The 21498-nt window shown below is 40.2% G+C and overlaps 1 protein-coding gene and 1 long non-coding RNA gene across 4 annotated transcripts in view; one reads left to right on the top strand and one right to left on the bottom strand.

Annotated features, from left to right (window-relative positions):
• LOC311443034 overlaps positions 1-21498 on the top strand; it is a 51927-nt gene that overhangs the window by 10465 nt on the left and 19964 nt on the right. The window lies entirely within an intron of this gene.
• Positions 14711-21498, bottom strand: part of CHRFAM7A (CHRNA7 (exons 5-10) and FAM7A (exons A-E) fusion) — a 44001-nt gene continuing 37213 nt past the window's right edge. Inside the window, exons 10-11 of one of the 2 annotated variants that reach the window (XM_084532865.1) lie at positions 19928-20056; positions 14711-14923 (exon numbers count right to left, since the gene is read on the bottom strand). In XM_084532865.1, the coding sequence (XP_084388991.1) occupies positions 14723-14923; positions 19928-20056 (330 nt within the window). In that variant the 3' untranslated portion in view covers positions 14711-14722. Of the gene's footprint in view, positions 14924-17468; positions 20057-21498 lie in introns of those variants that run through there. The other variant, XM_084532864.1, reaches the window with a different exon arrangement.

The following is a 21498-nucleotide window of genomic DNA, read 5'->3' on the forward strand; positions in this document are numbered from 1 at the left end:
TGTGTACGGGGTTTGCTTGCAATGCATGAGTGACTTTCACAGTAGAGAAACATTGTGGAAATGCTTCTTCAATTTTTTATATTATACTGAATGATATGCAAGGCACAACATGGCTACAGAAAGGACAAATTCAAAGCCCTTATTGGGGACTTTTCAATAAGGAAAATCTTTTCCTGCTTGAGAACAATCGAGGGGAACAATCGTGGGAGTGGGTTGCCCAGAGAGGTTGTGCAGTCTGCATCCTTAGAAGTTTCCAACACCAGGCTGGGTAGGGTCCTGGGCAACCTGGTCTGACTTTGTTTGACCCTGCTTTAAGCAGGAGATGGGGTGACACTCCTCCAGAAATCCCTTCCCGCCTGAATTACCCTATGATCCTGCAAAGAAACCTTAGCTTGCTCCAGTCATCCCAATGGAAGCCTAGAGTCTGAAAGTTCCTTCCTATAACCATTTTTGAAGTTTTATTTCACTTTTACAAATGTAACAACTCCATTGCATCCCAGACTGTGCTGGCTATGAGATGTCATTTCATTCAAGTGGAGGCACTTCAGTGATGGTTCCATAATGTAAGATAGGAAATGAAGAAAAACATCGTTTCTGATTAAGGCTACAGAGAGAATTTAGGTAGACAGAATGTAATTACACAGATTGGAATTTGTCCAGTGCTCCGGGTCTAACAGCTTTATAATGAAATAAAAATCTTTTGTTTACAAATATTTTATTATTGTGAGAGCATCCTGCACTCAGTTCCAATCAATTTCAGTATTACCCAAAAGAAACAAATGGCAGCTTGGTGCTGTGAGTGGGAATTACATTGTAGGGAACATTCTTATATTGATTTGTTCTGGAATTTTTAACTTCTGATGCATGAGATCTAATTTGTCGAGTTTCATTTTTAGTTATTTATTTATTTTGGGGTGTTGTTGTTTTTCTATATTCATCCCTACGGTAGGTGAAGCCTTACTCTGCTGATTGAAAGCAGTTGGTTCATTGCAAGGCAGACAGGTCTGATTTACTGTTAGTTTTTTCTCATAAGGTTTTCTGTTGTTTGAGTGCTGTTTGTTGTCTGGCTTCATCTACAGTCTGTCTACATGAGCAGGGTAAAAGGGGTGCAGAGAGACACATCTGTAAAAGAATTACCCTCGGTGACTACACTATTAAATACTGCATTCTGTTCTTATTTACACTGCACTGACATAAAGCAAAACAATTTGATGGAAATGGGAAGCTAAGCAGACACTATGTTTTGAAGCCATGCTGAAGCCAACAGCCTGTGTGCGATGCCAGCGGTGGGCAGCACGTTTGATTCTGGTCACTGGTACTTAAATACCTTGCAGGTCCAGCTTTCCTAGATTTCTTTTTGTTATCACATGAAGACTTGAATTTAAATACACATTATATTTGGTAGTCTGTCCAGTGATTTGCTACAACTACAAGGGTTGTTTGGCAGAAGAACTTTATTTGGAGCTATCCAATTTGTCAAAGCATCTCACTTTCAAATGCTTGTGTTTTAATATTATCTGGTCCACTTTCTGCAACACCCGTTGCCTATATAATGTGCATTCCTTAGCAAATATGTGGTGAATTTACAGACAGCATAATTTATTTCAACTTACAGGTACAACTTTAACTAGTTAGAGGGAGCTTCTCTGTGAGCTGGTCATTGTGAATAAGGCTTGAATGTAGCTGCAGAGCCATTCAAATATCCTTTTAAATAACTTATGTTTTTCCAACCCCACACTGGTCTCTGAATTGTTGTCTGCTCCCATATTGGAAAAGAAAAAGCAAACAAACAAAAACAATAATGAAGCATAGAGAAAATGTGATTTATGCAGTAATATGTTTTGTAATTATAAAATACTCCCTTCTATGGAGTGACACCTAGCAACTGTATGGGCGCATGGTCTAGGAGCCCCCGGGTGCTCTCTGCCTTCTGAGATTCTCCCTGAACTTTTCAGGCCATCGAATCTTCTATGCACACGAGCTGGCTCTGCTGAGTGGAGGATTTAATCAGGTCTCCTCAGATGTCCCTTCCAGCCTAATTTTTTTCCTAGCTTATGTGAAAGCAACCACGACAAAGAGAAACTGTGTGAATTTAAAGATCTCTGGCATCACTTGCTTTTGACTTTACATTCTTAAGTGAGTAGACCTGGGGGTGTATCTTCAGCAAGTACCATGGGAGCTATAGACAGGGGTGGTCTCCATGGTCCCATGGAACTGTCTTTGTAATTCTCTGCAGGGTTGGCAAGAGTATTAGAAATCTTTATCTTAGTCCAAAAAGTTTGTTAAAGTTTGATTATTTCTTTTTTTTTTTTTTTTTTTTTTTTTTTTACATTTGAAGACCGTTTTCATGAAAATGTTGTTGGCACTAAGTTAGCAACAGTGTGTCTGCTTTACAGCTGTTGTTTGTAATGGGTGTCATCAATGGGTGTCATCAGGGTGTAAATATTCTGCTGTGAAATATTTCTTAACAGGCTAGTTTTGTGTCCTGGTTTAAAACTAAGCCGACCTTTCCACATGGCAGCACTGTAGTGGTGCTCTCTAGAAATAAATCTGTAATGAAATCTGTTCTGTGATAAGTGGAAAAACAAAGTTCGAGGAGTAAAACCCAATGGTAAATTTTTCACTTTCATTTTTTAACAATTCTCAGGCAAAGAGAGAACACATAGCTTTCTTTTTATTCATATAGCTTGCCAGTATATTATATGAACAAACTCCCAAGTAGTTCTCTCTCACCCATTTCTTGGCATTTTCTTCAGAGAGGCTGGTAGTTAGCTAACTAGGATTTCCTTCTGTTTCTTAGAGGGAAATATTTGCTCAAGCAATGGGGACACAATGCTGTGGACAGAAATGCTGCATTTCTCTAGTTATGACCTTTAGTTTATGACCTTTGACTACGCAAGAGTTTGGTAAGCAAGCCTTGTGCAGCCGTTGTGTGAGCAAGAATTAACCTCAGGCAAGTCGGTCATCATTTCTTGGCTCAAGCATAAATCATGTATGGTGTGTCACATTTAGTCTTGAAAGTGTTCTTGAAAACTTTTGTCTTGATAGAAAACTTGAAACCCCCCAGCTTGAGGTTAATAATACTAATGAATATTTTATTATGTGTTTTAATAGTATCAAGTACTGTTTTAATGCACAGTAATAACAACAAGGAAGCTTTGTCAGTAAAACATGGAAGGGATCTAGCTAATGTGAGGGAATATTTTCCACTGACGTTTGTAAGTTTACTACATGAACAATGACCCCCCTTCCTTCTTAGTGTGATGGCCTTTTTTATTATCCCTGCTTTTGCTTGATTGTTTCAGACACAAGGATTTTGTAATTTAAAACATACCAGTATTTTTAGTATTTTTCTCTGTCTTTTGACTGTATCTAGTAATATTCTTTCATGTGTAGTATCCAAAAAAGTAAGTTCATTTATGTGCAGCTAGGGCCTTCATAAACTGCTATAGGCAGGAGAAAACAAAGGTGACCCAGTAGCGCACACAGTGATGCCAGCTCTCCAGTGGCAGCTGCTGGCTCATTTCCCGTGCTCCTTTTCTGTGTTTTGATTAGTGAGCCAGTAAATGCAGCAACAGGAAAGCAGTAGGCAAAAAGATAGGCTTCTTATCCATTTCTGCCTGAGGACATATCTTCATGTGATGCCATCTGGCAATAAAAGAAAAAGTCCCATAGATGGGTATAAACCTTCTTGTGGTTCTTCTGTAAATAATTAATCTCCACGAGCTTCAGTCTTAGGATAACTTTCAAGTGAAGACAGCATTACATTATAGTTAATTAATATCCCTCATGAAAAGCTCTATCTGCAGATGGTGATTTAGTTGATTATAGTTGCTTATTATTGTATGATTTTTCTATTAGTTGAGAAAAGCGTGTAACTGTATTATTTAGTACTATACATTAATGTGTGTGAAGAGAGGCAGAGCTAGCTAATATGGACAGACCTATCTTAAAAGAAAATGTAAATCTGTGGGCACACAACTGTGATTTTCCTTCAGTATCTGTTCATGGGACCTCTTTATGTTGTATTTATTACAGTAATTCTGTCAAACACATTGCTGTTTTCATACTTCTTATTTTTAAAATATCTAAAAGCTTTCTATCCAAGCAAATTCGAATTTCTTTTTTGTGGGAGACATTTTGCCATCATTGTAATGTTGGGCGTGTTTCATTCTTGAGATCTAATGTAGGAGGAAATCAATTGCTTATGTAGCTGCTACCGAATTGTCACAAAATTGTATCAGGGAATATTAGCCAGAATGAAAGGTGGCACTATTTAGGCTGTAGCATGGTGCAAACCCTGCAGATGAGTTGAGGGAGAACTTATTAAACAAATCACTTCTCGATGCCTCAAGTCAGAGAAGCTGAATACTATTATACAGGAGAAAGCAACATATTTTATCACATAGCCAGACTTAAAATGAGATATAAGAGTAATTACGTATCAACTTTGTAGACAGCTTAAATGTAAATTTGATTTCACAGTTTAAATAGAAAAATAAGGTAACATAGCTGCACATTGTCTTGCTTTTTTTTTCCCCCTCATTTTCCTTGTCAAGGATGCTTTTGTGCTAACATCCTGTTTTCTCTTAGTCTAGAGAGTACAGAGATTCTCTTCAGCCCAGAGAAAAGCCTATTGCAAATTACCAGTTACTTGCTAAGGGTGAAAGTAAGTATTCAGCATTTGCAAAGCTTGACGCTGAACAAAAATGTAGTTTTATGTAGTTTGTTTTATAGGGAAAGCACTCATTTCATTCAGTAGTATATATGAAGCCTGATCAAGATTTCTGTAGATCCGCAGAGCCTGGTGTTACAATAGGGTGCCCCTCCCTTGCATGTTTTTTCCTATTCTATCTTTTGCTTATGTTTCCTTCTTCCAGCCCCTTAATATAGCAATCTCAATGTAGAAGTCTAAATGTAAACATAGAAACTAATGTAGAAGTCTCAATGCAGTACTCCATAAGACTTCTTCTAAGGAGCATTACCAGGAGGATCAGCAGCCCTGCTTGGAAGACTGACAAAAAAGATAGGTAACAATGAAAGGGAAAACAGCACCAAGGCCCTGACATGTGTATAATAGGAAGATGGAAAGGGAAGCATACAGCCAGTAAGACTATGCTTAGTCATTTGTAGGATCTTGACAGTAAATATGGAATTGAGTTACTTTTTTTTTTTTTCTGCCTACCAAACCAAAATCTGGTCAAGCTGTATGCTCTCTCGTTTAAGTTCACCACTGCAACTGCTGCATGAGCAGACGTGTTAGGAGCCAACTACTGCCTTCTTGCAAATGGCTCCCAATGTTTTGAACCTCTACACAGGGTAAATTGCATGTCCTCAGAATGAAATTGTTGAGTAAGAAATTGCCCTTTCTTATACGGAGGAGGATCCAAACTTCATTACACTCAGTGGGAGTCTTCACCATTAACAGTTTTAAGCAAATTTAATCTTAACCCCATAGTGAATTTTATAACCCTACTGAAGTTTAAGTTCTGCCTCATGCCCTCTACTCCTTTTACCAGTCTTATTTCCAATCTTTGAAAAATCTTGCATCTGCAAAGTGAGTCTGTCAGTTGAGAGTCACTCATACATTTTGCTTAAACCGCTTGAAAAAAAATTAATTAGAATAATATAAGAACTGAATCCCTCCAAAGATTTTTACATGGCTTGCTTTTTTTCATCTGTTATTAAAGATCATACAATTTTCCAGGGAAATACCCTTTTGGAAGACAGAATGAGGTTAGCAGTAAAGGCTTCAGAAGTACAGTGATTTTTAACACTTGCTAAAAAATAAATTCCCAAGAAGGTGTGTGGGGAGGGAGATCTCGAGATAATACTATTTGTTATAATCCTTTCAGTATCCATCATGAGTTTGAAAGAAGGCAATTATTTTGTCTAGAAAGTTTCTGTGATACTGAGAATTTGATAAAATGTTGCCTTTTATGTAAAAATGCACATGCATTTAGCTATAGTCAATATATAAGCTATCAAGTGAATTAAATGCGTTCTCAGAACTTGTATTTACAGGGCTCTGTGTAGTATTGAATCTTCAGAGAAATGATCTTTTTACTGCATAGCCTTTTTCTGATTTACTTCCTAGGAATAGGCAGAATTGTTAACAGAGTAGTAAAATAGCAATTAGTGCCCAAATAGAATTCACATGTACATACCAAAAGTTTTTCTAAGCTAGAGGTAATGCTGTATGTTTTAAGTATCTTTGTGATACTATTTCACATACATATTCACAGACGTTTTCGGGTTAATAACACTGTACTTGCTTGTGCCACAGTGTTCCACCCTTGTTATTTTTCCTTTGTATGCAGTGTGTGTATTCCACACACTATATGCAGTATGTATTCCACACAGAAATGGCAGGATTGCATCAGGATTTAGTTCCCAGTCTGTATTTTTACCTTAAGGTGTTTCACAGTACCCCCAAGCTCATAGCCTTTCCTGCTGAAATCAGCTGGTTTCTCCAACTTTAACGGAGTAAATTTCTTTTTAGGCATATGTCACATAGTAAATTACAATTTTGATCATAAACTATTATCATAAAGATATAGCTATTTATAATGCAGTAGCATTTGGAAGCCAGGCATTGATCCGTCTCTGCCAAGTACATTGTACTGTGTATCTTCTGTGGAAGCAGGGTTCCTCCTGTAAACAGCGTGCCAGGAGTCATAAGAGCATTACGTGAAGTCAGACTCAATTTCTTTCTTTTGTGTAATGATAGACACTCTCTGTTTTTTATAAGTACACATAGTATATTTCAGTAGGATATTCTCATCAGTGATTCAAAGTGTTTTCGCAGATAGAAAGTAGGAGGTTTGATAGCCCAGCAGCTGCCCTTTTAAATATAGATGCCAGTAACTTGCACAGGAAATATGAGGAGCTAATAAATACTGCCAGGAACAATTTGTGGGTTTCTTACCAGTCTGTGTTTAACTGCCAGTCATGTTAGGCCATATAATCCTATCACTCACTGTGAAGCTGCAGGAGGAGGAGGAAGAGATACTCCAGGTCAGAGGATGAATCACTCATTTATGAAGAGCTTGTCTGTGCTCACTGCAGGAGGACTGTAAGGCAGACAGAACATATTCTTTACCCACCAACACAGGTATAACAGTAATTCTTTACAAGCTGATTAGCATGTGTTCCTTTTGCTCCCCAGGTGTTTCCTCAAGAGGGGACATCTCTTGATACTGACTTGTTGCCTCTGTACAGTCAGAGATATGTCAGCTTGCCTTTTACATTAGGCAAGCTTTTCCGTAAAACACAAAAATAAATGAGTTCTAGGTACAGTCATACAAGCAATAATTGAAACAAGTGTTGCCAAAAAAAAAAAGAGAGAGAGAGATTCTAATAGTTTCAGAGTTTTTTTCCCAACAATATTGTGCTTTTTGTCATGGGGCAATGCTGTCATCCTTATCATCAGCCCAATTCTAACACTTAGCAGCTTGTGCTCATTTGGGTGGTTTGCTGAACGTTTGTACAGATACCATTTTTCAGGAGGTTGTATATGGGTTTCCAAGAACCCTTCCTAATTTCCAGATATCTACTGTACTCCTTCATTACCTTTGTCTCCCTCTCCCTCCTACTAACATGAACTCTTGGAAACCTATTGAGATCTAGAAGTTCCATCATGTGTTTGACCCATAGTTGGACCTCAATTTTGTAAGGCTTGTGGTCTTCACACTATTCTGAACTTGTCATAGAAACCATGTATAACTCACATGGATATAGTATTTAAAAGATTCCAGACATCATACAGGGCAGTGGCTCTGCTGTCTCTCTAATATCAGGCAATCCTCACCATAGTCAGTTCATGCTTTTCATTTCTGAAGATTTCTAAGTTGCTTTTCATGTCCCCTGAGAAGTCATTTGTCTTTTCCAAAGAGCACCCCTTCATTTACTTCTTACCCCATTCTTCAGAGCAAAGTACACCCATTCTCACCTGACCATTGTTTGAAAATCTTAAAACTTTTACACTTTAAAAAATAACAACAAAATGAACAACAAAAATGAGAAAGATTTGATTCAGTTAGTATGTAGTAACATATGTTGTCGTGGTTTAACCCGGCCGGCAGCTAAACACCACACAGCCGTTTGCTCACCCTTCCCCCTCCCTCTCTGGGACGGGGGAGAGAAATGGAAAGTGAAGCCCGTGAGTTGAGATGAAGACAGTTTAATAAGACAGGAAAATAATAATAACAATAATAATAATAGTACAATGATGATAATAGTACTACTACTAATAATGTGTACAAACAAGTGATGCACAATGCAATTGCTCACCACCCGCTGACCGATGCCCAGCCTAACCCCGAGCAGTCCGGCCCCCTCCCCCCGGCTAGCCACCCCTATATATTGTTTAGCATGACCCCAGATGGTATGGAATACCCCTTTGGCCAGTTTGGGTCACCTGTCCTGGGTCTGTCCCCTCCCAGCTCTTACTGCACCCCCAGCCTGCCCGTTGGCAGGACAGAGCAAGAAGCTGAGATGTCCTTGGCTTAGTATAAGCACTGCTCTGCAACAATTAAAACATCGGGGTGTTATCAGCACTCTTCTTATCCTAAGCCAAAACACAGCATTCTACCAGCTACTAGGAAGAAAATTAACTCTGTTCTAACTGAAACCAGGACAATGTTAAATGGCTAAATATGCCTCAGCTCTGGCTCTTGCCTTAATCTCTGCAGCCAGTGGGCCGGTGAATTACAGGTAAACAAAATCTGTTCACATCTTATCTAGAGAAAAAACATTTTTTTCTGGCATGGTTGTATGTGCATATTTCTATTTATTTGAAAAGGGAGTAAAAAGAAAGGTTCTGTCTGTACACAAAGCTTTCCAATACACTTGATAATAATAGAGTATTCTTCATTTGTGTTTCCATTCTTGTTAGCTAGACAGGCAAAGAGGATCAAGTCTTGGAGGAAAGGTTGAACTTCTTTCCTGTAGAGGTTTTCCCTCAGTGAAGTTCCGCCTGCAAAGAGTTGTTGTACTCCCTCTTCCCTGCAGATACTTGCCTGGTATCAAATGGCGATATGACTCAGTGTGCCTGCCTGCAAGCGAGCATTTCCACGCTCACACATCTTCAGCAGCTTTCTGACTCAGCAAGAGTTCATGCTCTGCTCTGTCACAAAATAGCAGACTGAGTTTTCTGCAGTGCGGGAACTGAAAATTGACTGCCTTACACTTCCCTTTGAACTACTGATGATGAAAGTCACAAGTATGTCTGCCTTTCTAGCGGTGGTCTGCTACCACGTACACTGGGTTCTGTGGAATGCCAAATGCCTGTTTTATCGACTGAATGGGAAAATCAGTGCTGCTACTGATGAAAAGTATTATGGACTACCTGTAACCTCATGATGCTCCCTATCACAGATAAGTTTTCCAAACCAATTATGCAGTTTTTGGCTTTATAGAAAGACTCCTGTGGTTTTACACTCTAACCCTGTTCAAGAGAAGACGTTCTGCACCCTCACTGGACATGAGATCCCTATGTGAAAATTGTCAGTAATGGAAGCTCTTTGACCAAACACTGCCTACAAATGAGAAAACAGACATTAAAAATGCCATCTCTGATATCTCAAAGGACTGGATAATAAGTTAATATTGAGCCCCAGTGCTAGGTTTCTGTATCAAAGGCGACAAATATTGCAATTCATAAAGTCTCTGTTGTTATGCAAAAAGTTCTGGCATGGTTTAGCTCTGATAAAACATCTTTCTTTTGTTGTTATTACTCTGTCTTCTCTGCAAAGACATGATACCACTATTCTTGGGGTCTTTGTAGGATGGAGCAGAAGAGCTTGAACCGTCAGAAGCTGTGGAGCAGGGACGTTTTGTATATAATATTGCTCTCTAAGTCTTCTGCCAATTACACAGATGTAGGGTTACTGTTAAAATATGGTAAAGTCAATGCCTGGAGATGTGAGTCTCAGAATTTGTGCTGTGCAGGTTTTATATTGCTGCAAGTAGATAGGACATTTTCCAGTGCATTAGGGAAAGTGCATGAGAAAATGAATGGGCTTTTATTACTGTATTTAGTGGGCATGAATCCTGTCTTTCGGAACCGAGGTTGGATGCTTTAGATCTCTGCAGTGCAATTCATTATGGGCTGGCTTCCACTGGGTGCACAGAACAATCCATTAAATGATTGAAAACGAACAGTGAGCTTTTTTAAAAGACAGGCTATAGTGCGCTAGGGCTAAAAGCTGTGCTGGCCTTCGGAGTTTTCACTTATACACCATTCAATCCACACAGATTGCTACAAAATTTCAGCAAGAAGGTCATTTCCCTGTCCCATTTATCAGCTGGCACACACAAAGCCCTGGCATATTACTACAACTGAAAAACTACTGGAAAGCTATGAATTCGAGTATATTTTTAGCAATATCAGCTGTACTGGTTTTGAGCTAATATACAGCATATTTTAGACACAGTTTCTCTGTATACAGTTTTCAGAATGTTATATAAACGTTTATTTACATCTTTTGGTATCTTTTGTTTAACTTGGCCTTCCTAAGGGGGCAGATTTTATATAAACACACAGAAATGGGGAGAGTAGTGGAGATGTTCTCAGAGTTAGATAAAAGGGACAACGTTTGAAGCTATAACAAGATCTATGTGTACGTACGTCTTTAGATCGAGTGCAGTTCAGATGAGTTGTCACAAAGGAGGCTCTACACGTGTATGTTAAGGACCCAAATTGAAGTGTGGCTGGTCTGTCCCCTAGTCCGTGTGGACCTGCCCTGTCTCAGCTCCATCAGGCCCAAAGAGCAACTGCTGTTCAAAGAAGCTGCCTGCGGGCTGTGTGGCCTCTGTTGTACAGGTCTGGTACTGGTGCTGTATGCTGCACGTCGCTGGTGCTGTGTAATGTGCCTCCCCCCATTCTCTGTCAGTCCTTCATATCCCCCTTTTACCTTTAATGGCTTGTTTTAAAAGGTGACACTTTGGCAGCTAGTCCTATAGGAGTTTCTAGTCTCTTCACTGGAAGTTACTTTCAATTATAGACAACATGGACAGCGTGCAAAGTGTCCATTAATCAAAGTTACAGCAGGTCTTTGCTAATTCCAGATAGGGTAATGAGTATTAACCTTGACTGAAAAAAAAATTAAAAAAAAGATGCAGCAGTTCACCTTCAATAGATTTTAAAATTGATTTAATGAAGAAAGAACTACAAACACTGTACGTATTGTTAGCCTGGTTTCAGTTTACTACAGTTTAAGCCCATTTCTGATAGTCAAGAAAAAACAAGACAAGGATGTTCATACTGTCCTCTGCAGTAGCCGATTAAACCCTAATCCAAACTACAACTTCTCTGCAACCAGTGCAACTTCTTCATGCTGCCATGTCTCACTGACTTTCTGTGAGCTGGCAGCATTATTTTTAAAAGTTGTTGTGAAGGATTCCTGGATCTATGTCAAAGGCTTGCTTAAGGGAAGAAAAATAAAAAGACAAAAAAGGAAATTTGTTTTTAAAAGTCAAACTGCAAGTAACAGCTCGATGGGTAAAAAAGAAAAAAACTCATTTGTTGATTGGGCTCAGGTGGTCCTGGTTAATGGATCATACTCATGGTTTGGAAACAAATGGATTACTGCAGGGCGTCTATCCTGAACCTGTTCAGTGTCTTTATCAGTGGTCTAGAGGAAGTGATAGAGGGCTCTTCCATCAAGTTTTCAGTGACGCCAAAGTGAGGGCATCACCAATGGCAGGGCTGCCACAGCGAGTGACCTACACAGCCTGCAGGAAGAGGCCCACAAGCACTTGCTGCAATTCAGTAAGGAAAAATGGGAAGTCCTACACCTGGGAAGAAAGAGCTCCCCTGTGATGATACAGGCCTGGGGATGGGGGACGGTTCTGTGAAAAAGGCCACAGGGCTCTCAGTAGCTGCAGGCTGCACACGAGCAAGCCCAGAGCTCTGGCAGCAGAGGAATTCAGCGGTGTGCTCAGTTGTATCAAAGAGATACAACTATGCTGCCTCGAGCTGGAGGGATATGCTCTCAGCTTAGCACTCATTAGACAGCATCTGGAATGTTGTGTCTAGTTTGAGGCCCCTCCAGCACAAGAGAGACCTTGATAAACTGGAGCAAGTTCAGCAGAGGGTCACAGAGGTGGTCCAGGCCTGGAGGCCAGGCCCTATGAAGAGAGGCTGGGGGAGCAGGGGCATCCTGTTAGGTCTCTCCAAAGCCTCCTCATCCCCAGGTTGAACAAACACTGCTCCCCCAGCCTCTTCTCACAGAGCCTGGACTGCAGCCCTGGACCATCTGTGAGGAAGTCAGCAGAAGACAGAGCCAGGCTCTTCACAGTGGTGTGTGACAGGAGAATGAGAGATAATGGCTGTTTGGGGGGATGAAAGATACAGGCTAGATAGGAGAAACTGTTTCTTCACAAGGGCAAGCAAATGTGAGAGCAGATTGCCAGAGGCTGTGCAGTCTCCATCCGTGGAAGTTTTCAAGACAAACATCTGATGTCATTTGAGCTCAGCACTGCTTGGCTGGATCCCGTTGGAGCTCTCCAGGTTTCACGTGGAGTTCACTAGCAGCAGTGCAGTGGGGGAGCATGGTCCCTACAGGAAAGGTGCTGATGTGCATCTCTTAGCAGCAAAGCCTTCCCCATCCTTTCAGAAACCTTTTGGTGTGGACAACATATGGGACCCGTGGGAGTAGTAGGACAGTCCACAACAGCAGTTCCCAGAGAACTGGGCGGAGGGAGTGCAGAAAAACACAGGAACTCCTAACATCTCCTGCGCTGCAGTCTCCCTTATCTCTTTAATTGCTGAGAGAATGTACTCTCCCAGAATAGAAGGCAGCAAGATGGAAAAACAAATTCTGAGTGGTCTTAGCCGAATTATGATTGTGTTGGGCTACATACTGCAGCCCATCACTTCTAAGTCTGTCATTACTTAGCCACAAGCAAGAAATATCTTGCAAGCTGAGCTAAGTGCTAGCCAGTGAAGACAGTATATTCTCATTATACCCACGCATGGAGCATAGCTGGGAGAACCAGGAAAATGCTTATTCACCTTACATGCCTCACAGAGGGCCTGGCTCGCCTGCTCCATGCTGCAGCTGTGCCACTGCCATCTACGAAGGCTTCCTCCACTGCGACAGGCATATGCGCACTGCAGTGTTGGCATGAATACTCGATTGCAGTGCTTTCCTTCTAGTGCACAGGTTGGCATGATAATGTCAAATTTTGTAACTAGTCTCTCTTGAGTCAAGGGTTAAACTTGCATACTCTCTCTGAACGTTGGTCCTGTAACATTTTTTTTCTGATCAAAGTAGTCTGCTAATTAGATTTCTTTTGGCCAGAAATTGGAGATAAGAAAGACAGGGAGCATCACATGTTGTGTCAGCAAAAGCAACGTCAAACAGGAATGCCTGTATGGTAACAAAGCTATTATGGAAGTGATTTGCAGCTGTATGTAATCCACGTATACAGTGAAATAAGATAATATTGTTTGAAGGATGTTGTGGATATATCTTGCTCTGGGAGCAGATCCCAGATTTTTGGTTTCTAAGCCTAAAGCCCATTTAATATAAATATTTAGTAGTTAGCTCATTCTTAAGACATTTGCATGCCTACCATGAACCAGAGTAATATATAAATGATAACTGTGAGATTTGTTGGACTGAATGTAGTCCCAATCCAAGACTTGTGGACTCAGTAGAGAGGTTTTTTGGTCTTTTACTGGCATTGGATTATATCCTGAATTGGTTAGGTACAATGAAAATCTCTGTGGATGTTATTCTGATATATGCATACCCCAAAGTAATATTATATCATGTCATGACTGTTAATTATTATTTTAAGGTAAAAATATGCAGATCAAATTACTTTGGATTTTAAACTGCTGTTGCAGTATGGCTCACTTACAGGGACGAGTCACTGCAGCTCTGAGTACTCAGTGATTTTCTAGTGGTATCTTCACAGCAAGGATACAGCTAAGACACTGATACTAAATTCTGGCCTTGAACACTCTCGTTTGTACTCTGTTAATAAATCCCAATTCTGAATGCTGTCATGGGAGTGAGCGGGGAGGAAGAAGAATGGAAGGACTTTTCTGAGTCAGGAAGAGAGAGCTTATGTGAGAGGTTGTTGCATATTCTCTCTCCATGTCATTATCTGCAAATTGCTTAATAGCAGAAATACATGTTATGCAAACGTTAAGCTTTCCCCCTAAGCAGCAGAAGCCTTTTTAAAAAAGGTGGCAGCAAAAGGCTTTCATATGTGCTTGTAGTCCTGGTAAAATCACGTTTGATTCCCAGGTTAGATTTGCTGTAATTGCGTGTGCATATGCTGTTTGCAGCCTTTTGAGATATATTGACATTAAAATATCATGAGGTTAGGCTAAGAAATCACTTTTTGCTCAAGAGAAAAAGTATTTTGATCGTTGTTACAGGATTAAAACAAGACGGCTGGCACTCCCTCTGCAGCCACAAGACCCAGTGCTCTGATGGCCGTCGCTACCCACAGAGCAATGAGGTGGAGCTGCCAGCATATCAGCTCCGAAGCCATAGCATCTTGCAGTCTGTATGGTGGCCAGATGCCTGAGAGCGGTAGCAGTTAGCAGTCTGAAATCAATCCCCATTCCCAAATGCTTCAGAGATGGAGTGTGTGTGACGATAGGTGTATACAGAGGGCCAGGAAACTGCCTACGGCGTGTGCGGAGCTAAACTTGTGTGACCAAGCTCAAGGACAGGGTTAAGTCTGAGGTCAGTGCTTGTCAGCACCCTGGAAGAGAGGCATGCGCTTTGGCTTGGTCAAATGAGCAGCCATTGGCATCAGCCTCACCTGCACACCTGACTTTGTGACCAGCAGCAGCTCTGATCCAAACCCAGAGTGGGTTCAGTAGCGGCTCCGTGCCTGTCCGACTGGGCGTGTTGGCCTCCACCACGCTAGTCTTCCTCAGGGGTTCTGTACAAGCCTGGGAGAGCAAGGAGGGAATTAAGTCTTGGGTTACTTGTGTTTCAGCAACCCTTGATTCCCCAAAGCATATATCGTATCTCAGTCCTACTCAGTTAACTTTGACAGTTCATGACTGAAGGAATATATAACTTTGGTGTAGGACTGCTTTGCTAGGAGGACATGATGTATTTTTAATTACCAAAGACCTCTGTCATCACAGAATGGTATTTACAAGGAGATTTTTCTCTCTTCCATGGTTGTTCATGTTTTTTACTGCTTGATTTCATTTGCATCTTAGCAAAATGAGAAGGAATCAAAATTTTCTTGATCTAAATATTTTATTTGTACTGGACTGAAAAGGTATTGAATTGCTTATATGACAGTCGGTATCTGGCAGATATAACATCACTTTCTAATGCCCTCTATGCAATATTACTTAATGTAAAAAGTAGGATAACAAAAGGAAGAAATGCAGGATGTTGCTTTACCTTCTTTTCTTGGTAAAGAAAGTGAAAAGCAGAAATGTCACAGGTGAACTGAGATTACATCCTGCAGCTAGAGAGATTGGAAAGAGACTTTAAAGAAACCTTTAAAAAAAAAGTATATAGTATTATCAATTCTTATATAAAATAATTTATGATTTTTAAATACTGTTTAAATAATTTATCTGTATTTAAAACTAACCTTTTAAAATTTTGTTTGGAACATTTTTGGCATTAATGCTTAAATAAAAATGTTTACATATTAATTTTTTTTAAATATTCAGTACAAGTCAATATAAAAACAGAAAGTAATATACATTGTTCACAGATAGTATTGTACAAGACAGCTGAGCTCTAGAGCAAACTTTTCGATTTGTCAGACAAGTCATAGCTTAGTTGTGGTGAACCACTTGCCTACCCTATTTTCTGGACTCATAAGATCATAACAGATACTTGCTATCAATATGCAGTCTATCATATTGTATAGTCATACCATATACCATACTTAATTCCCATCTCCATGTCCAGAATTGTAAATATTTTCCCAGCATTTAGATCAAAATATCTTTTAGTGCTTACGCAAATATTTGACACATACAATTTGACAAGAAACGTACCAATTTTGCTCAGCTCAATTACACAAAAACCTAACTCAAAGATGCAGAATAATGTAACTAAGACTGTCACTGTTGTGTTTAAGACTTACAACCATGTTATTACCAAATGTTTACAGGTTGTGTTGACAGCAGAAAAACGAGAATTCACTTTTCCCCTTCATTAATCCTGCTGATATTAAAGGCAGTATTGTAGGCATGATGCTGGAGCCTTACAATTAATTTGACTAACACGTGGTATTTGCTGACAGTATAATCCCAGCGTTACAAACTTCAGAAGGACTTCACTAAAGGCCAGCTACCAGTCTCCAGCTTTTAAGCACAGACATGTACGTTGTTGCTAATGAAGCTTACTGTCAATTTGTAAATTGCTTTCTCCCTCCTTCTGTAAAGAATTCCTATATATAGCAAGGTGATTTCTACAGATAGTGTAAATGGATTCTGGTGAAAAGGGGGGTATTCTCATGCTTCTTGTATTACATGTGTCAAATAGTACATGATTGCAGTAGTTGCATCCCATTGTACAAGACAGTCTCCAAAAATCTTTTTTTTTTTTTTTTTTTTTTTAACATACTTATCCAAGAGGACTCCAAAACGTTACAGACTCAATGGGTTACTCTGTGTAGCTATTTAGGGATACTTACTGAAGGAAAAGTATTGATGCTAACCAACATTTGAATCAAGAAGCCTATTCTAGAAATTTGGTTGGAAAGCTGCCAGGCAGAAAAGGACCTGGGAGTATTGGTGGATAGTCGGCTGAATATGAGCCAGCAGTGTGCTCAGGTGGCCAAGAAGGCCAACAGCATCCTAGCTGGTATAAGAAGCAGTGTGGCCAGCAGGGCTAGGGAAGTGATCGTCCCCCTGTACTCAGCTCTGGTGAGGCTGCACCTCGAGTACTGTGTTCAGTTTTGGGCCCCTCGCTACAAGAAGGACATGGAGGTGCTCGAGCGAGTCCAGAGAAGGGCGACGAAGCTGGTGAGGGGCCTGGAGAACAAGTCCTACGAGGAGCGGCTGAGGGAGCTGGGCTTGTTCAGCCTGGAGAAAAGGAGGCTCAGGGGCGACCTTATTGCTCTCTACAGGTACCTCAAGGGAGGCTGTAGCGAGGTGGGGGTTGGCCTGTTCTCCCACGTGCCTGGTGACAGGACGAGGGGGAATGGGCTTAAGTTGCGCCAGGGGAGTTTTAGGTTGGATGTTAGGAAGAACTTCTTTACAGAAAGGGTTGTGAGGCATTGGAACAGGCTGCCCAGGGAAGTGGTGGAGTCACCATCCCTGGAGGTCTTTAAAAGATGTTTAGATGCTGAACTGAGTGATATGATTTAGTGGAGGACTTGTTAGTGTTAGGTCAGAGGTTGGACTCGATGATCTTGAGGTCTCTTTCAACCTAGACAATTCTGTGACTCTGTGAAATGCTACTCAGAAGAGCAGCATGTCCCACACTATGTTAGTCATAAAATGAACAAAACTCACATTTCAGATTTTGGACTCGGTTTCTTATTCAAATGCAATCTACAGGCTACAAAGTACTTGCAGGAATTATTGCAAGGCTAATTCTTAATAATTGTTCCTGAAAAAAAAATAAATTCTTCACAAATAACTCTCAGAGACAAGGTTTCAAGACAAGATTTCAAGAAGGACTTCAGTTCTTTTCTCAGGTCTTTATAGTGTAAGATTCTGAATGAAACTTCAGGAAGAACTCACAAACTGTGAGAAATAACCTGCTTCCTTTCACTTCTCCTGCCCCATCACCTGCTTAACTCAGGTGATGGACTGTACCTCTGGTGACTCTAGGCTTGGTTTACATTAAATTTGATTCTTCTGCATTCAGGGGAGCAGCCTCTGGAAAATAAATTGATATCTAGGGGAGAGCAAGTACTTAAGTGGCTATTTTAATCCATCTTGGGAGACAAACTGAGTCTTCAAGTTTATCTCACAGTAAAAACATGGTAATACAACAGCCCTCTATTTGTTTGTCTGTTACCTCAGCTAAAATGTTGGGTTTCTGCAGGATCAAGCAAGCAGTCAATGCTAAATTAATCCTCCACCACATCTTTCACCACTTATAGCACTGGTCAGGAATACTGCTATTGGTCATGAGACTAATTCTTAGCCATTTTGCAAGCACAGAATTTCAGGTCTTGGTATTCTCATGTCAGCACTATTCATTAATACACTGAAGTCACGTGAAAAATCATAACTTGATGGGAGAATTTCAGAATCAGAAATAACATAAATAAAGTGATGAACTATTATTTTTGCGATTGAAAATGCCTGTCTAGACTTAAAAGAATTTGTATTTAAGTCTTAATCTTTCCAGGGACATAGATGCAGTTTATTATATATATATATATATATATATATATGTATATGTATATGTATACAGCTTATAGTTTGTATTGAACCCCCAAAAGTTTTATTATTCATTAGTGCTTCTTGGATAATAAACTGAGCAGAAAGGGTGCAGTTTCCTTGTTAGGACATGTTATGGTGACTCAGCAGAAAGGTCTATAAAAGGCTAAGCAAACAACAGATCAAACAATTAATTTTGAAATTAAAACCTTGATTCCAGGACTTAATACCTTTTTTTGCTTTAGACTTGTCATTTATGCTTGAGCCTGTAGGAGACAGTTACTTTTTCCACGTTGGAATCGAGTTAACAGTAAAGAGACAAGTGTGTGGATTTTTCTTTGATGGACAGGTGAAAGTCAAATCACCATAATCCTTCATTTTCTTTATATCATCATTAAGGCTAAAGACTGACTGAAGTTATCAGTTGAAAGAATGTCTTTCTTAGCAGAAGGAAGTTGTAATAAACACCACAACAATTACTGTGAAGCCTGTTTTAAGAATTCTGGCCAAACTTTTGTGTCAAGTCCAGAAATATAGTAGAAGGACAAGATATGTGCTGTCTCATCTTAACTTTCAAGTTTCTGGTGTTCCAGGCAAATTCAGAATCCTCACTTGTGCTCTATGTAGAATGCACTGAGGGAGTTGTGGGTCTGACTGGTTGTGAGCAAGAGCTCCATACCTCAACTCAGTAAGAACCAGTAATTGAAAGCAAGGTATTTTTTCCCCTTTTTTCTCTGCTGTTTGAGCTTCCATTCATCTGGATTTGATCCTTTCCTGAACTTAAGTGCTTCCCGTCAGTTATTCAAGTAGCTAAGATGGACTAACTTCTATCTTAATTTAAAAATAAATAAAAAAAGTCTGGAAGAAATTACATTTCTGCCATTGCCTACCCATAACTCTGTAATAGCCGGTTCAAAATGCCTAAAAGATGCTGGTGCAATACCCTGTCACTCTGAAGGGACTTGCACCCACTTGAGAGTGCTCAAGTGTGCTCAGAGGAGCTGGCATGGAGCCCTTCTGAAATGGTGCCACTCTTCAGACAGGAACTCTGGACCAGAGAGGGATGCCAGAGGGGGCAAAAGAAAAAGGACAATGAGAAGCAGCATACTTGTTAAAAACAAGCAATCAAACAAAAAATACACTCTTGTGTGCTACATATCATACTTCAGAGAATTAAATCATAGTTAATAGTTAAGCAAAATCTTTAGAGACAGCCTCTACGAAGTTTGGTGCTGACATCAAAATACCAATTGTACAAATGATTGTGAAGACTGAAAAAGCCATCAAGCAGAGCCGATCCACTACAGAGGCTGCAAACTTCCATTCATTGCAAACGGCTTCCTCTTCATCCTGGTCTCTGAATCTGTTTGCAATGTACCTGACCTCTTCCAAGATCTTAGCCAAATCCGGGTCGCCTTCAGAGGGGTGGCCGCTGTGCAGAAGGTTTTCTTCTTCTGTTGGCGAACAGGTCATCCTCCCACAGATCACCCCTGAATCAGTGGTAGGTGTGCAGTGCACGGCATCCAGCCCCCTAAACCCAATGTACAGCATATTCCCATTACTGGACTGTTGTCCACTCACAGTGTTCATCTCCACGCTCGATAGGCTACATCGACGCTGTTTGTGTTGACAGGCAGGACGCACTTTATCTTCCCCTGGTCTCTTCATCCTCAGAAACCAAGCACACCAGTTCAGAAGGATGATTCTTGTCTAGAAGTAAATTACTGAGAATAAGCATCTCTTTACACAGCCACTGCCTTACACAGGTATTTGTATTTTTACAGCCTGGGTTAGTGTCAGGTCCATGGTCTCTGCTTAGCCTGCACGGAAGTTTCAGAAAATGGTGCAATAGTTTTCCAACTGATTAATTTGCTTGTCACTGAGGCTGCTTACTTACTCCAGCAGTGCTGTCGATTGCCTTAGGCTGACTGTCACTGTTGGGAGTGCCCCCCACTGGGAGCCTCCATAGTGTTTAATTTTCCTTACACTTGAGTAAAAATATGGCAGCCTTTTCTACCCTTACCAGAAACCGGGAAGAGAAAAAAAATGCTTACCAAAGACATTATTTTTGAATAGTCTTAGTAGCTCTACTTTAGATTGTAGTCAATAAATTAAATCTCTTTCACTCATATTTGTGCTTTGATATTAAATCCGTATGGGATTACTGCTTGGATGGGGCTGCTAAAACAGATGCTGTGCTGGACTGGAATAGACCGCTAAGCTTTACAGTGTTTTGGCTCTGTTATCGCATTACTTTCATGACAGTTGATTCCAGATTTTAGAACACAAATCTGGATGCAACATGAAGGAAAAAGTGGATAAATTACTTTTACTTTAAAAAAAATAAAAATCTGCAAGTTTAATCTCTGTGTATCATTTAATTGTTTTCCATATTGCCTTATTCCAGCCATACAGAAAGTACAGGCAAGTCGAAGACTGTTCCAGTTCAGATGCAAGCTTCTATAATTTATTTCAATCAGATTTTAAGAGCTCATTCCAGTGTTTCTTTTCCAGAGCACTAATGAAATATTGTCTCAAATAATATAAAAATCTTGCACTGTAATTAATATTAGATTTGCTCCATTTACTGAGTGCAGATTACCACTTAGAGTAGATGTTATATCCAAGCAGACATCCCAATCAAAGATAGATCTTGCCTTGCTACTCTTTCCCTGCTGTCATGCTTCGCCTAGAAGAATAATACTTTATTAACTGACAGCCTGATACAAAACTCACCAGTATCCCAGGAAACTCCAATGGACTTCAGCTTGTCAACACCAAAGCCTACTCCTCAACCTCCAGTACTCAGTTTTCTGAGGATTTTTAACACAGTGCTGAAGATTTGTCCCACTTAGCGTCATCAACTGTCACTCTAGAGGTATATACCTTTTATTCTCTTCATTCAAATGTATTTTAAAACCACTGCTCCCAGATGGGCCAGGGAATATCTCATTAACTCTCATCTGCAGGGCACTGCTGTATGCACTTCTTTTTTGGCTAGTAAGGATAATAATAACTCATTGTTTTAGAAAGAGAAAAGAGAAAGGTCTTTCCATCCTCACTAATGCCTCAGGCTGTCACGAGTTGCTGGACAGGAACACTGGACAGTTACCTGATGGTACTCATCAATATTTAGTAACTCCAATATCAAG

Source organism: Aythya ferina (genome assembly GCF_964211825.1).
Source record: "Aythya ferina genome assembly, chromosome: 11".
Taxonomy (NCBI): domain Eukaryota; kingdom Metazoa; phylum Chordata; class Aves; order Anseriformes; family Anatidae; genus Aythya; species Aythya ferina.